The sequence below is a fragment of the Puccinia triticina genome, chromosome 7A (genome assembly GCF_026914185.1).
Source record: "Puccinia triticina chromosome 7A, complete sequence".
NCBI lineage: Eukaryota > Fungi > Basidiomycota > Pucciniomycetes > Pucciniales > Pucciniaceae > Puccinia > Puccinia triticina.
In genome coordinates, this window is record NC_070564.1 from 1674989 (window position 1) to 1692164 (window position 17176).

Sequence of the window (17176 nt, forward strand, 5' to 3'; positions counted from 1 at the left end):
GATGAAAGTAGTGTAAGAAGTAATGAAAAATTGTGGAACTAATCCACAGATGATCTGAAACTGATCCTGGATTCATGCGTAAAACATGCAGAAGTCAACTGGAATTCTGCTGGAAAGCAGTTGAAACCACCAAGACACAATGGCTACAATCAAATCATAATTCAATTTGAACTGTTTGTGAATTTTTGGGGTTCAATTCATATTATTTACATGTGCATGAAGGTGGTCATTGTTTTCACTTTGCTAATGTAACCCTCATGTGGGAACGTACAAGGTGGTTAAAAATCACAGGTTGTGCCTCCCGTAGATCAAAAACATGTACAACCTTGTTAGAATGATGTGAAAGGCCCATCTGAATTGGCATATTTCCCTAAAAAAGGCTGGTATCATCTAGAATTGAGCCAAAAAAGGATGAAAGTAGGGTGAGAGGTAAAGAATGTCAACCAGTACCCATTTGGGGGTGACCGGCACCCGCGGGTGGGTACTGCCCGCACCCGCCGCGCACCCGCCAGGCGGTGCCGGGTGCCCGTTTTTTTGGAAAAAGCAGTGCGGTACCCGGGTACCACCCCCAAGTACCTCTTTCCCCCGCCGGGTTAATCGGGTAACCCCCGGTGTTGTAATTTAAAACTTTCAGGCAGGCAAAATAAGAGGGCTAAAATGAGTATTGATCAAAAATCAAGAATTGGGGCGGTGAGTATGACTCTCTCACTGGATGCGGCTCAGCGGAGCGCGGAGAAAGAATGAGGAGAACCAATGAGTGTAATTTCTTGTTGTAGGCTGGCTTTAAATAGACTAAAAAACAAGCGGCTAACAAGTGGTTGGAAAACAATAGAATAATGAAAAATGTTTGATCAAGACAAGTTTCATCTATACTATCTCTGAGACTATGCGTGATAACAAGTATGACAAAATATTATCTACTACTCACGGTTCAATGACTACTTGGTGTGATAAAATCTGTACTAACAAGGATACTGGCAATGCTTTTGAGAAGGACATGAAACATTGTTTTAGAGGTGTAAGTAAGAGGAAATGGACAGAATTCCAACACCTGGACCCCCGGCCCTTGGCCCGCTCTGAGCTGCCCTCAATGACTGAAAATAGACCGGTCATTGGCCAGGACTGGTCATTGAGGACAGTCCCTGGTGCAATCATTGAGGGGAGTTGTCACTCCCCTCAATGTCAAGTGCGTGCCGGTCGTTGGGGGAGCAGTGTCAATGACCATGACTGACCTGTTTGATGACTGGAACAGGTCGGTCATTGCTTTTCTGGTCATTGAGAGGTCCTCCCCTCAATGACCAACCTGTTTTGCTTTTCTGGTCATTGAGAGGTCCTCCCCTCAATGACCGACCTGTTCTCTTGATGACACGTCCATTCCGGTCATCAAGGACACCTCTTGGTGACCTTTTTGATGAAAAAAAGCTGGCTGGTACCGCTGGTACCCGCCTAAAAGACCGCTGGTACCCGCCAGGCGGTGCCGGGTGCCTGTTTTTGGAAAAAAAACACGCGGGTACCGGCGGTGTAAATTATAACCGGGTTCGTTTTGACATTCTCTACTTGGAGGTCATGTGTGGTACCAGATTTCAGCTATAAATTCTGACTTCTTAACACATATAAGCTTGTGAGTTTTTATGTGTTTGTTTGTTTTCCAATTTCTCCATGCAGATGCACGTGAGCTCCACATCACCAATGTCACCTTTGTGTACACACATACATTAGGGTGACAGATCACTGGAGGGGCCTTTCACAGCTCCATTACAACTACAGACTGGTCAGAAAGCCATTAAAGCCCTTGCAAGTCACATTTATGTTATGTGGAACCCCATGCAGATAGAGAAGCTGATCAACAGAAATTCACCATAAATGATTAATAATTGGGCATTGAGTAACTGTCATTTCATCACAGTTTGTAATTAAGTCATCCTTAGGAAATAGAATTTTTCTATACAACATTGCACAAGGTCCTGTGACAATTCCACATCACTTCTGATACACTTCCCATTGACTTCTGAAGAATTTATTAATCATTTCCTAATCCACATCTGACTCACATCTGACCCAGAAAAGCATAAAATTAGGATCTGGCACTCTCTGGAGAGTGTGTCAAAGTATCCCCGGGTGATAGCTCTCCACATCCTGACCAGAACCTCAACCCTCCACACCCTGACTAGAACCCCAACCCTCTGCACCCTGACTGGAACCCCGCCAATGGCATTGCTACTACTATGGTGGTATTATCCACTCCAAAAACATCCCCAACAGAGGGCCAAGGTCCCATGATGGGGAAAGCTAGGAGAAAAGATTATAACTTCTCACTGGGGAGCCCAAAGCCCCCAAAATTTTACAGCAGGAATAAAACCCTCTGTAGAGCACATGGTGACCTGCATGGAACTCACACACCCCAGGAAAGGAGTGTGCTACTGTGAGTCTAATTTGGCAGATATCCTACAACAAAAACCTACCATAACCATGGCACAGGTGCCCCAAAGGGCACCATAATTTCACAGCGTCAAGTAAATTAATCTGTCCACAAATGGTTAGCTGCTAGGCAGTAACCCACCAACAGAACATTATCATGAGGTGCATTTTGTCTTATTTACTCCTACTAACAATGATGGGTCAGCAACACTAGTAAAATAGTGCCTCCACTGTTAATAGTGCCACTGCCACATCAAAGGCCAAAGTGTACAAGTGTTGCTTACCTACCATTGTTAGTGGTAGGAAATATGCCCTAGAGCCCACACTGACTGCCTCAATTTTTTCTGCTGGTGGTTTGCTGCCTAGCAGCTAACCATTTGGGGATAGAGCATTTTACTTGATGCTGTGAAATGTGGGTGCCCATGCCTTGGTTTTGGTGGTTTTTCTTTGTAGGATATCTGCCAAATTAGACCCACAGTAGCACACTCCTTTCCTGGGGTGTGTGAATTCCATGCAGTTCACCATGTGCTCTACATGTTGCGATGATAAACTGGAACAGCAGAGAGATGATGATGGTCGTGGAAGGATGATCATTGCATCAGAAAAGGAAACAGAAAACAATGAAAAAGAAAAGAGAAAAGAGAAACAAAAAGAGACTCACCTGGAACAGCAGAGAGATGATGATGGTCGTGGAAGGATGAGGAAAGAGCCTTCCACGTCTGCTGCCCCAGGTGACTACAAAGAGGAAATGTCACAAGCAGTGAAATGTACATGACAGGTTTGAAGCAGAGAAACAAAGGAAAAGAAAACCTAACACCACACAACCTTAACACCCCCCCTTGCTGAGAACCCTGGAAGAAAGAAAAGAAAGAACAAAGAAAGAAGAGAGAGAAGGAAATGAGAGGAAGAACACAAATGGAAAGAAAGAAAGAAAGAACTAGACTACTCCAAAGCGTGTACGGTGTTCCTCCAGGAGAGTACGGCCAAGCGGTTTGGTGAGCATGTCGGCGAGCATGTCCTTCGTTGAGACATGAAGGACTGAGATTTTCCCTTGTTTGACACATTCGCGGGAGAAATGATATCGTGCGTCGATGTGTTTTGTCCGCGCATGATGTTCCGGATTTTTTGCCAGGGCTTCGGCACCAGCGTTGTCCACGTGTAAAGGAATCGCGGTTTGGGGTCGAAGCTTGAGCTCCGTCAGGATGTAGCGAAGCCACAAGCCCTCCTTGCACGAATCCGAGAGGGCTTTGTATTCGGCCTCCGTGCTAGAGAGCGAGACCGTAGCTTGCTTCCGAGATTTCCAAGATATAGCCCCGTCGCCGAGCCTGTAGGTGTACGCAGACGTGGACCTCCTGTCGTGACGATCCTCTGCCCAGTCTGAGTCGGAATAGCCGGCGCACGTTAAAGATCCGCCCAGACGGAGGCGGAGATTTTGGGTGGAGATAAGGTAATTGAGGATTCGAATAGCCGCTCGCCAGTGCGCTTCAGATGGATCTTGGAGAAATTGGGATAGGCGGTTTACCGCGAAAGCAATGTCGGGACGAGTACACTGGGAAGCCCAGAGTAGCGCGCCGATAAGCTGCGGATAAGGTCCTGATGAGGCCTGTTCTCCTGGTTTTCGAGGCACAAGGTCCTTGAAGGATGAGTCGGTTGGTGTTTCCACGGAAATATTCGGACCCGCGAGGAAGCGTTGCTGCAAATCGGATATGTAGTGGGCCTGAGAGAGATAGATTAGACTGCGGTCGACGTCCCTGTCAATCTTCATGGAAAGGAAATGATGAAGGTCTTCATCGGCTCCGATTTTGAAGCAACTGCCGAGGTTTTCGATTAGAGGGTCGACAAAGGAAGGTTCCCCCACAATTGCCAAGTCATCTACATGAACCGTTACCGCGCCAACAAGAGTAGTGTCGATGATCTTGAAGTACAGCGTGGGGTCGTACCGTGACTGCATGAGACCTGCCTGTACGAGCCCGTTGTGTAGCTCTATGTTCCACTCGCGCGGCGACTGTTTGAGTCCATAGATTGACCTATGGACCTCACAGACCCAATCCGGATGAAGGGGGTCCTCGAAACCGGGGGGCTGTTCCATATAAACTGGTTCTTCTAGGCGGCCGTTGAGGAATGCGGTCTTGAAGTCAACTTGACGCCCTTTCCACTTCTTTATGGCCAAGAGACTGAGGATAAGACGAAGGGTCTCGAGACGAAGAGTAGGCGCAAAAACCTCTTCGTAATCGACGCCTTGAACTTGAGTGTACCCCATAGCGACGAGTCTGGCCTTGAGCTTTTGAATGGAATTGTCGGGTCGACGCTTGATTTTGAATACCCATTTCGACTTGATAATTTTTCTTTTGAGGGGACGAGGAACGAGGCGCCATGTTTCCATCCCCAGAAGAGATAGGAATTCTTTGTTAGCAGACTTTAACCAGCGGGATTTGTGCAGAGATCGTAGGAGTTGCTTCCAAGTCTTCGGGGTGTCTACCTCGTCGATTGCGGAAGCTGATTTGGCCCAGGAACCGTAGCGGTTGGGGGCCCGACGTTGACGACCAGAGCGTCGAGTTGGTGGCGACTGAGGACGAGGTGGGGGAGATTTTGAGGGGAGTGGGGAGGGGGAAGATGGGACGGGGGGAGGAGATGCGGGAGAGTTGGGAGACGGAGGGGGAGCGGGAGTAGGAGACTTGGGAGAAGAGGGAGAGGGCGGTGGAGCAGGTATACTCGGTGGAGACGGCGGAGTCGGAGAGACCGGTTGATTTCCGTTGGCGTGGATGGACGCTGTTAGGCGGCGGTCGAATCGCGGCTGAAGTGGAATGTCGAGAGGTGGGAGATCAAGAATGGATGGCACAGGTTTCGGATCCAGCTGAGGAAGTTTCTCAATGGCGGGAGGCAAGACTAAGAGATGGGGCGGCCATGGCAGCTCCACTTCTACTGGGGAAGGCTGGCGCGTTAGCTCAGAACTGTATGGGAAGGTTCCATCAACGAATAGGACGTCACAAGATTTGATGACGGACTTCTTTTCCAGGTCCCAGAGCCGGTACCCGTTGCCATCGCCTAGGTATGAGAGGAGCATTGAGGGGCGGCCCTTCGCATCAAGCTTCTGTCTGTTGGCCTCGGGGACTTTGTACCACACTAGACACCCAAAAGGATGGAGCGTGGAGAGATTGACTAACGGTTTGCCAAGAATCTCGTTTGGTGCCTTGAAACCTGCGGGGGTATAGCAAGGAAAGGAGTTGAGTGTGAAGGAGATATGCCGCAATGCGTCTGCCCAGAAGAATTTTGGAAGGCCGGCGTCTTGGAGAGAACAGCGAATCAGGTTACCAAGAGTGCGATTCGTCCTTTCAGCCACACCGTTGAGCTCTGGGGAATGCGGCGGCCCCGGATTGTGATTGATGCCCGCTAGACTGAGGTAGGAAGAGAATTCTGTCGACATGTACTCTCCCCCGTTATCAGATCGCAAACTCAGGATTTTGTAGGAGCCATCTCGCTCAAAATGGGCACGGAAAATTTTAAAGCAATTGAAAACGTTTGATTTAGATTTCATCGGGAAGAGAGAGACATGTTTAGAGAAATCGTCGACGAAAGTAACAAAGTATTTGTAGCCCTCTCTGGACTCAAAAGAGCCCACATCCGAGTGTATGAGCTTACCGGGGCTGTCGGAGCGATAGTTGGATCGAGACTTGAAAGGTGATCGGTGCATTTTCGACTGCACACAGACTGTGCAGCGCTGGACATCTGTCTCATTCATGATTGTCGGTTTGATGTCGAGAATCTTCAGGAGTCGTTTGAGTGGCCGCAGGCCTATGTGAGAGAGACGACGGTGGAAGCCCAGAAGGGAGCTGTCAACAGAAGACAGACTTTGGGTAGATGTGGAGAGCGACTTTACCTCGTTGGAGGGCAGGTAGTAAAGACCACCTTTGTGATAGCCCTGTCCAACTGGGTTGCCGTTCACGATGAGAGAGTTCTTTTTGAAGATGTTGCAGTGCTCTTTTTCGAAGACGCAAGTGAGACCTGAGTCGCACATCGCCGCGATGGAAAGCAGCGGTTCGTGGAGGTCGGGAACCACAAGAGTGGGGACCGTGACAGGAGTGCTGAGAGGAAGCAAGGCTGTGCCGCGATGAGACGCTTCTACAGTGGAATGATCGGCGAGCCTGACGAGAGTGCTGTCTGGTTTGACGTTAAAGACTCCCGACGAGTAGGGAGTCATGCAATTGGAACAACCTGAGTCGAGGTTGGCGTCCCGGGGTGTTGCTGAGACTGCGTTCGCCGAGTGTTTGGTCACTGCAACAGCGTTGCCAGCTCGGGCGTGATGGGTGTCCGGTGTATTGTCGTTTGATCCGGAGTAGTCCGAGTCTTCTTGGTCCTCGCCACCTCCTAGATCCACCACGGTCGTATGGCCGGCTTTGGCTTGCGGTTTTGACCAATATCGATTCCCAGACGGTCTGCTGGATCGGCTGGGGTTGTCAGGGCGCCGAGAAGAGTTGGAGTTCCTGCGGTCGTGGTCCGCCAGGATCCTGGCGGCGCTCTCGCATACCTCGAGGTTGTGCCCAGACCTCTTGCAGAAAGAACAATAGAGCGAGTGGTCGAGCGGAGGTCGAGAGCCCCTAGGTTGAGATTGGTTGGAGAGCGAAGCGCGTGCAACCGACTCGACCATGGTTTGCTCCTCGTTCCTGGTCTTCCGGCGGAGATGCTCCGCTTTGAGAGCATCCAGGATCTTGACGGGAGGGACTCGTGGATCGTTCATCATTGCCGAAACGCAGGCTAGCCAGTCTGACGGAAGAGACGTGAGGATTGACGATGAGTAAATATCGTCCAAAGTGAGCGGAGCATTGGCGGTGATCAGAGAGGAGAGGCTCTCAAAGGTCTTCGCCATATCCTCCAGGTGAGCGAGCAGGTCGTCACCGGTCATCCGGGCAGTCGTGAGCTTTCGAAGAAAGTATGTAATACCCCCAGCAGACGAGTCTTGATGGGCCTCTTTGAGAGCCTGCCAGAGGGCTGGGGCGTCTGAGGTGATGTGGCGAACCTTTCAAACATGTGCGGCATGGATTGTACTGGAGATAGCCCCGAAGGCTGCTTCGTTGTCACGAGACCAGTTTGGGTTCGCCCTGGCCTTTGCGACTTCGTCGTCAATAACGTACATGACGTCGGTTGTGTTAAGGTGAGCCCGCATGAACCAGGTCCACTTGTTGTAGTTGGATCCTGGGCCGGGGGGCTTTAGGCGTTCGATGGTGGTGGTTTTGAGAGCTGGATGCGTCCAGGTCTCTGGGTCGGCTTTAGAAGACATCGTCGGGGCGGGTTGTTTGGAAAACGAGATTGCTTGTGGTTTGGGTTCTGATTTTGGCGAAAGTGACGGTGAGGTCATGAGACGGAAGCTTTATCGAGAAGCGTACGGATCCTCCACGTTGGTTTAGATGCTGCGGCTTTAGCGGCAAATGGCGCTCATAACCTGTTGCGATGATAAACTGGAACAGCAGAGAGATGATGATGGTTGTGGAAGGATGATCATTGCATCAGAAAAGGAAACAGAAAACAATGAAAAAGAAAAGAGAAAAGAGAAACAAAAAGAGACTCACCTGGAACAGCAGAGAGATGATGATGGTTGTGGAAGGATGAGGAAAGAGCCTTCCACGTCTGCTGCCCCAGGTGACTACAAAGAGGAAATGTCACAAGCAGTGAAATGTACATGACAGGTTTGAAGCAGAGAAACAAAGGAAAAGAAAACCTAACACCACACAACCTTAACACTACAGAGGGTTTTCTTCCTGCTGTAAAATTTTGGGGGCTTTGGGCTTCCCAGTGAGAAGTTATAATCTTCTTTGTTAAATTTTTGGAAATTTGTATTCCAACCCCCAGACAAGACAAAGGAATTAATATTCTGACTCCCAAAATTGCCCCAAGTAAATTTTAGATCAGGGCCTGGTGCCAGCAGCAGCCAACAGCAATGTCTGGAATGTCATAAGTAATCTTGCAACATATCACAGGATGCAAAATGTTCGCTGGGGCCCTACCATAGCAAACTTAACCAAGTCCCTCCCCCGCCTGAGGCTTTGCCGGAGGGATATCAGGAATTCTTGGGTGACAATATTCAGAGTTTTGGTGGTACTCAACTTTGAGTGCCCAGAACTCAACCTAGATGATTAGCTAGCAATTCAAAAATTTAATGCATGATAGGCCTACATCGTGTCTTTCTTCTGATACAATTTGGGACCATCTCCTCTTCATCTTTGTGCTGATTTTATTTCTCAAAAACTTCAAAAAAGATGATTTCCCCAGGCTTGGAGCAGATCCCAAAACAGCAAGTCCATGCGCAATTGTCATCTCTGATACAAGGTGATATGAGCACATATGTGCACCCTTCTTTTTTCATGTTTGATCAGGCTTGCTAGCCTCAATCAATACTCGAAACGGTTGTGTTTTCAGCGCTAAGTAATAGGTTGATCTGTGCTCATAAATCCCGGTGGTATGCTGGGATATGATAGTTATTTTCCTTTTATTCGACATTTTACAAATATTTTTATAAAAACATTGGAGCAAGGATACAAGTGGAAAAAATATAGAAAATAAGCAGACAAGGAAGCGCATCAGGAAAAATGAGTTTCAAGAACAGAGGATGAGATCTGCAGGAGTGACGAGGAATATAACGTTTTCACGGATCAAATATCCGAAAGTCTCACGGGAGAATTCCTGATAGGGCATAAGTCCCTCCGGCGAAGCCTCAGGCGGGACTTGGTTAAGTTCGCTACCATAGCACCTCCGAGTCCAGCCCTCTTCCTCTTGAGCTGGCCGGGCTCACCCTGGAATGAGGATCAAAGACCCTAAAAGTTGATAGGATTCCAGTGGTCCATCTCTCACCCTGGGACTCTCAAAGTTGTATAAGTTACATTTGTCCCCCAATGGCTCATACCGGGTCAATACATGAGGCGTAAAAAGATAAAAACGACCCCTCCCTCAAGGCAAGCTTTTTGGGATGCGCCTTGAGATGTGAAATGTATTACATACATAATTGCACATTTAAATAAACATGTAGCCTTGGCACCAGAGAGGGAGATGGTATGTATGTACATATTCACCGCCGGGCCTCGGCGACCAATGCCCCCGAATGCGATCAACGTCGACCGAGATCGTTGCAACTTGGCAACTCGCAAAAATATAGCCAGATGAGCTGGCCTGGAGTCCTTGACCACGAGCTGGACTGGCTTTTCGCTCTCGTGGACCATCCCAACCTGTCCGGTTTCTTCGACATCATCACTTTTTGCCCGCAGTGCCGTGTGCGTCTAGACACAACTTACCAATCTGGCTACAGCTTGTACCAACTTCCGATGTATCACTGCAGACTGCGTTTAATGGCACAAACAAAACTGCGCTCATGGTGTCCGTAATCGTATAAAGGGGGAATCACGCACGCATGCGCTCTTGAGGTGTACCAGTCGCATCATCCTCATACACACACATACAAAATCTCACTCACCGTCAAACCGGCTGAAGCCGGGCACTCCGCCCTTGATCCCACTTGTCATCCACGAAATTACTTTTTGATTCACCGATCTCAAACATCCAGCAGTGTTTACTATTCATCGTTTATCTTTCTCCCCACGCCGCGCCAACTTGGAATACTCACTCAACTTCCAAATTTTCTCGGTCAGCATCCATACATCTCAGCGTGCAATTCATTTTCTTTCCTGCCCGTTCCAGCAATAGCGTAATTTAAATTTTGCATGCCAACTTTTACAACGGCTTGGCATATCGAACTGACAGAAGATTACGTAGCACTAGCAATCATTTCGGCCGCGGTTTATATATAAGCTGTGTCGTCAGAGAACCGCCCTCCCCCTTCACCGTACTTTGATCTCAATCTTGACAGATGGAAGAACCGCGAACATCCATTGTCTTCCAAGCACAAGAAGAAATGACAGGTCAACGTCATTCAGAAGTGGCAGACGAAGAGCGCCGCCTGCACATCCTTCACAGTATAGCCAAACTGGAGGGAAATTCAAAGCCGTTAGTGGCTCAGACATCGCCGATCAAGAAAGTCAACCCTCCCCGCCAACCAGGGCTAAATCGATGCAAAATACAATCAAATCCCCATCCGTTTCCGCTGGCTCCCTATCCAACTGGCCTTCAGAGTTTCGCACCTACTCTTCCGGTCCCTTACTTTTGTTACCCCCCATTCGCCCCTAACAACGTGGCAATCATGCCGTCTTCCATGATGACTTATCCGATTTACCTGCCGATGACCTCTGGGCCTCTAGTCTCGAAACATTCAACTGCTCCCTCCCCGGAACTCCGTAAAGATTCAAGCTTCCCAAGAACCAAACCAACCAGTACTCTACCCGCTACTCCAAGGCAATTGGCCTCAAATAATGAAACTATGAAGACTCCCGAAAGATCTAGTCGAGCTCAGTCGTCTATGCCATCTCTTGAAAGCACTCCAGAGTCCATTCTGCAGACACCATCCCCCATAAATAGTTACAACCCAGCGTCGAAACAACAAATCCAATACCAACAGCGGTTTAGCGCAGAACCTTTAGAAACCTGTCGGCCTCGCCATTCCCACTGTCTTCAAAGTCACACGCCATCTAGAGATGATAAAATGAGGACGCGAGCTCCGATCGAGCGCCGAAGCTGCCACAATGCCTCAGATAAGAAAATCACCGATAATTACGAAAACTTGATCAAATCTGGCAATTATGGATTGCAACTCGAATCCAAAAAAACCGGAGTGAAGCTGGCCGAGAAGAAAAGGTTGACGATCAACGAGTTGAAGTTCTTAGAAGTTCTGCCACCTCTACCCCCTCGCCCCGAACTTCAAAGATCTTCATTATCATCGTCATCTAATCTCTCCTTCGCGCCTAAGTCAAAAAAGAAGCAAGACAAATTTGCTTGGTTTGATTATTGTAAGCCTTCGAAGCTCTCTGTGAGAATATCATATGGACCTGACGCGCTGGGCCGAGCTAATTTCGATCATCAATTCTGTAGGATCAACTCACATGTGTGCTCTTTCTCGACATCGTCTTTTGCTCAGGCCTCGACCAAGGATGATTACCTAAATCCTCCTTTTTTCCAACTGAAACAACTACAAATTCCCTTTAAAACGATTAAATCTAGATGTCGGCAGCCTCTTCCCTGTTTCTTTACTCCATTTTCTTTTCGCTTGCTTTCATTCATAGTATGAATCATACCCAGAGCTCTTGATTCACTTATTTATGCATTCCTCGTCGCTTCTGGTCAAATACATACCTGTTTATTTCAGTTCAAATAACAAACAAAGAGACCGCCCGCACTCCTATGCATATGTTATCCATGGATTGATTCAAAGACAGTCGTGTCTGCTTATAGCATCAGCTTCAACACGCTCGAGGCTGAAAAGGAAAATGCCATACTACTAGCGTGTAGCAGGACTATTGGCTTGCAAAATAAACAGTAAATGTGGCTATCTGGCCCAATGGAAGCCACACAGGCGCGAGATACTTTGTCAGAAACATAAATGACTATTGTTGAAGAAATTCGTAATCTCAGAACGAGAAAACAAGAATTATTGGGTATAGCCGAAGACATTAAGGCGAAAAAAAAATAGGCACAAGAATGTAACAGAAGAGCCTGATCATGTTAAGGCCACAAAGGAATTAAAAATGACTCTGGTAGAGGGAAGATAAATACCAATTCAGAACAAGAATTCAATATTCCAACCAAGTCTTTTGCCTCGATTGATTTGAGAAGGGGGATGGGATTTCCTGGCGGCCACTGTCTACTTTTTTTGACTGAGTGCAGAACAAAACATATTTCGTTAAGAATGGCCGGTTGAATAGTACATGGAGCCAGTGTCAAAATCACTCAACTGATCCTTGTTGAGGTACCCCGTGTGCTGGTTTGAAATCACTGGGACTCAGGGAGCTCGAGTTTATTCTTTTATCATGCGAGCCTCTTGCGCCGGAGCGACCGTCGGTTTCGTCAAGCTTCATTTTGATTCTAAGTAGATCGATCTCTTGCTCATATTTTTTCCGTAAACGATCCTTGTCAGTCGTACCTGCGCTTTGATTTTCTACCGAGCGCTGCTGGAGCTTCTTCAAAGCATGTCTATGGCGCAATTCAAGTTCCTCGATCGACATTGTCATGATCTCGTGGAGAGTCTGCTGCGTCGGCGTCTTGTGAGATGCAGTGTTTCTGAGGGGGTAAGATTTTCTGATATCCTCGGGTGTTTTGTTTTTTGACTTCGATGTCGGAGGAATCTCTTTGGCAGCCTTCTCCCGTTTTATAATCGGATTTACAGCAATTCTGCGTTCCACTTGGTCCGGAGGTCGACTCAAATTCTTCATTGCAGGCGCAGGCGGCTTAACAAGAGCTTGAGCATTGACTACATAGTCAGGCGGCGACTTCGGGTCGAGGTTTTTCGCGGTATCCTCGGACTGTTTATCTTGAGACGAGCTAGGCTTAGGCGGAGAGACATCTGGCATCTTGCTCCCGGCAGACTGAGTTGGGGGAGGGGAGTGCAACGGTGGGATCCGGTTCGTCTGATCACTCGGCCTACTCCAAAGTGTCGGCACCCCGGGTGGACGCGAGACACGCCGGTCATTTTTGAATCGATTGTAGTCAATCGGTGCAGGGAAAGAAGGAAGGTTGGTCTCGGATTGTTTTGTTTGCCTAGCATCAGACATTTGAGGTGAAGGTTAGAAATGGGGGTGAGTTGGGAGGGAAACTGGATAAAATAATGCATCGCTTCTCACACAGGGACCTGGTCTTTATCTCACTAAGATTTTGCATGAACTAAGATCTAGGAAAGAGAGCGGACACAGATGGCATGCCAACGACATTAGAGAAACCCCGTGGCTGCAGATCATCTAGCGTTACTCGACTCCAGAGTCCACCACAGCAACATCAAATGCACGCTGGCGACCTGACGTGCGCATTATACGCCTTGCAAGTTGCAGAGTACAACAGACTGCAGTTGAACTTGTATGTCAATACATGTGGTGGTGGAACGCGTACGCCTCGAGAGTCCAGACAAAGAGCTCTACATGAACAGCCAGCCGTCAATTCTTCTCTTTCTGCGGGACTGTGTGCTCCCCTAGCTGTTTTCTGTCCGTGGTTTTACCCCATTCGCCATCACGAGCTAGTCGCACCGATCGATCGCATGCAAGACTAGCAACTCCGCCCAAGCCAAGGTTTTGACTGGTCATTTGTATGTGTGAATTTTGAAGTTAAACACAATCCTACCGCCCGCTTGTGTACCACACTTTCCAAGACAGGCGACCTGACTCCCGATTAAAAGTGACCCACTGACTGGGTAAAAAACACGAAGAGGAAGAGAGAGACAAAATCACTCCTGTCGCTTTTTCGAAAAACCCGATACGAAAGGAAACTCCTTACCATTACTACGCAGGGAAAGCTGTGAGCTTTATCGGCCATCATCGTTCTCACCTGGTTAATCTTTCTTCATTTGAGCCTTCCTACCTGTTTTATCCACAGATCTGAAAAGTCTGACTGCAAGTGTCCGAGCCCAGATCCGATCAAGCGTCAAGCATAAAGAAAAAAACTTGGAAATCACTCAAGGTGTTAAGACGGGCGCCTGGATTCCAGGTGAGCGGGGACTTCTCGACCTAGCAACCAAACAAAAAAGCTGTCCTATCCCAAGTCCGAGGCAGGCCATCGATTGGAATAAGAATTAATATAACTTTCACTTTGCTAATCCTGGCAGTTCTTATCAAACACTCTTATCATTTTCTCTTCGTTAATGAGCTATCAGCTACTTTAGAGCTTTGACTTTGACATCTTCACCCTTTCCAATCCATAGTGAAAACATCGCCTCCTCAGATAAATTTTTGCCTTCGACTCGACATGTTAATTCAGAAAGCAATCAACTCCTATTTCTTGAACAAATTCCTCATCATCTGTGTCATCTACGTGTTGCTTTCACCTCAGGCCAATGCCCAGACAATCGACTCTCAGTCTAACACGACCGATGTTACTGAAGGACTTCCAGCTTCGCCTCAGGCAAAACTTCAAACTCAGCCATTTGTTCTCAATGACACAACGACCCTTTCTAGCAATTCAAGTGGGACTTCGCTACACGATAATCAAAATCAATCAGCTTCAAGGGATCAAGATCCGGTCAAGAATCGCGACGCCATGAATCTGAATAACCACATAAACTCAGACAACCTGACCATTGCCAAAAACCAACACATGAACAACCTTGCAGAATTTAGCTCCTCTGAGATACCCTTGCACACCCAAATCACGGTTCCTTTCTCAATCCTGGGCGCGATTTTAATTGTTAGTGGCGCTCCAATGTGCTTTTGGGGCGGTCGGAATAGGTGGTGAGCCTTGGAACAAATTTCACTCTGAAAGAAAAAAGCGACATGTAACTCGGATTTTGACTGTTCACATTCAAATTTGTAATTTCCAACAGGTCAAGTTACTTTTTAACCGCTGCTTACACGGCCGCTGTGATTGTGATGATCCCGATCTTAAGGTTTGGTGTGATTGAGCAAGATCATAGCCCAAATAATGTTGTCAGTCAAATTCTTATGACTGTTACTATTTTCCAAATGTACTTTTGAAGCTTGGTCGACTGGTTAACTGATTGGTCCCGAACCACATTCGATGAAATCATTGAAAGGTTCAAGGTATTTTTGTCTTGGTTTGTGTGGTCTCGGCCATCGGTGCGGGAGCAATAGGTGTGATATTTTGGAAGGGTACTAGGTTCATTGTAGGGTGAGTATATTACCTGGTCTTTTCTGGCCCATTCCAAAACACGAAGCTAACCTGAACTGTTTGAACAGAGCTGGCGGCGGGTTTGTTATCAGCTTATTTATACTTTCACTCCACAGTAACTCGTTGATTAAACCTATCGGGCTACGATGGATCTTGATTTTGGGTTGCATTGCCCTCGGTTTCGTTTTGGCCACAATACCGGCGATCGCCATCCATGTCACACTCTTTGCCACGGCGGCCATGGGCGCTGCCGTTGTTGTCTTAGGAATCGACTGCTTTACAACTGGTGGTCTGAAAGAATTTTGGTTGTACAATGTCGGATTTGGAGCTCTGTTTCCTCGTCTGAATTACTTTCCTTTCACCGTTACAATCCAAGGTATGTCTGCTGTATTGCTGGGTTCTTCGATTGTCCCCCGCTATCAAGCTGATGCCTCAGACGATTGATTGATCATTTACCTTCGCCGCCTGTTTTAGCTGAGCTTGGAGTAATGGCAGCCCTATTTTTAATGGGTGCAGCGGTCCAGTGGAGGTTATTAGAAATTATCATGAAAAAGATTCATGAGCTCAAGCAACTTGACCGGGACAGAAAGCTGGAAGAAGAAGCGGCCGCCTACAGACAATCGATGTTACTTGATGCGGACCTTGCGCTCTGGGAGAAACGACACGGCGATGACGACGAGCGAACATCCATGAGGATGAGTAACATCCCCAACAGCCCCATCCAGGAAAATTTCCAGCGACCCACATCCAAGGCTTATTCCCAGCGTCGCAGCTCCAAAACTATTTCTCATCGCCACAGCTCTCGGCTCTCGTATGAGCTTGTTCCAAGGCTCTCAGATCCATTTGCGCCACCACCACCTCAACCACACTACCAATCTGTTGCCCGTCGATCATTCGATGGCCTTCCAGCAATTGACGTTGGAACTCATTTAGAGGTTTAATAACTTATCTCCTTTCCCCTCTGAAATCCCTCTTCTCTTCAAGCTGTTGGTACACCAGTTGAAACATGCACACACATCATCCGTCTTTCTGGCCTTTAGCCGCAACCCTTTTTTAAATCCAATTCAATCATCCCATTACACCTTTCTATGTATGATGACGGCGTTCAGGATTCTTCCGCTCCTTTTTAACTGACTATCTCAATTACAAACTAGTGTTTTATCTACATTCTGGTCTCAACTTAATTTATTTGAATAGACTGATTGGTTCGGCCACTCCATTACCTCAACGTTTTTGTGGTGCTTCAATTTTTATTACTCATACCTATGCATCCATCAGCTCTACCAGATCTATCTCCCTTGGAACAAAAGACAAATTAACTTGTACTTCACCACTTTGGACCATACACTCTAGCAGAAAGATTAATTGTAAATTTATTTTTTCTATTCCTTTTCCTGATATGTCTTCATTCTGATTGACATGTTGACAACTTGCAACCTCTTGAGAAATCTGGTGTCTGAACTACAATATTTATGCATCTCTGTAAATAAATCATCTCAATGCTCTTGAATTTTGAAGGAAAAGATAAGTATTCAGCATTCTCATTTCTTTCATCCCTTCAAAGTAAATTGATGTTGGAATGGCAGCAATTGTGTTTGGCCACCTCAATCAGCAGCGGCGGCTGTCGAGCTCGGCACGGCCTCTGTGAGGGAAAGCCCCGCAGGGTCTCCGTGTTTCGGAGGCTCACGCATCGCGCGAGGGGAGCCTGCCTGCTGACTTAGGGCATGTACCATGGGGCATGAAAATTGAAATTTTCCAAATTTATTTGCCTCAAAATTTCTTGGGACAAAAACTGAGCCTGGCCACAATGTAGGCTGGAGCCCAAATTTGAAGAATTTCAACATTCAAACCCTCCTCTCATTTTCAATTTTTGTGTACAGGGCAAAAAAAGTTGAAATTTTTCAAAATTGAGGCCCATGGTACAGGCCCTTAAAGTTTGGGCCGCTTTCCGTTTTGAAGCCGGGAGACTGCGAAATTTTACTGCATCCGCGTCTCAAAATGAGGGGATATTTAAAATCCATACATACCCGCAGTGTTAACAATCAATTGGATAAGA

At 47.4% G+C, this 17176-nt stretch overlaps 3 protein-coding genes across 3 annotated transcripts; 2 read left to right on the forward strand and 1 right to left on the reverse strand.

Moving 5' to 3' along the window:
* Positions 1 to 10270: 10270 nt before the first annotated feature.
* Positions 10271 to 11448, forward strand: PtA15_7A196 (uncharacterized protein; the record flags this gene model as incomplete). Its single annotated transcript, XM_053170777.1, has 2 exons — positions 10271 to 11323; positions 11386 to 11448. The coding sequence occupies 2 exons, from the start codon at positions 10271 to 10273 to the stop codon at positions 11446 to 11448; spliced, it is 1116 nt and encodes a 371-aa protein (XP_053022025.1).
* A 635-nt stretch (positions 11449 to 12083) lies between these two features.
* PtA15_7A197 (uncharacterized protein) lies at positions 12084 to 13061 on the reverse strand (the record flags this gene model as incomplete). The annotated part of the gene is made up of 2 exons (XM_053170778.1): positions 12084 to 12167; positions 12246 to 13061. The coding sequence occupies 2 exons, from the start codon at positions 13059 to 13061 to the stop codon at positions 12084 to 12086; spliced, it is 900 nt and encodes a 299-aa protein (XP_053022026.1).
* Positions 13062 to 14241: 1180 nt separating this feature from the next.
* Positions 14242 to 16061, forward strand: PtA15_7A198 (uncharacterized protein; the record flags this gene model as incomplete). Its single annotated transcript, XM_053170779.1, has 5 exons — positions 14242 to 14723; positions 14816 to 14918; positions 15026 to 15120; positions 15189 to 15496; positions 15595 to 16061. The coding sequence occupies 5 exons, from the start codon at positions 14242 to 14244 to the stop codon at positions 16059 to 16061; spliced, it is 1455 nt and encodes a 484-aa protein (XP_053022027.1).
* Between the last annotated feature and the right edge of the window lie 1115 nt (positions 16062 to 17176).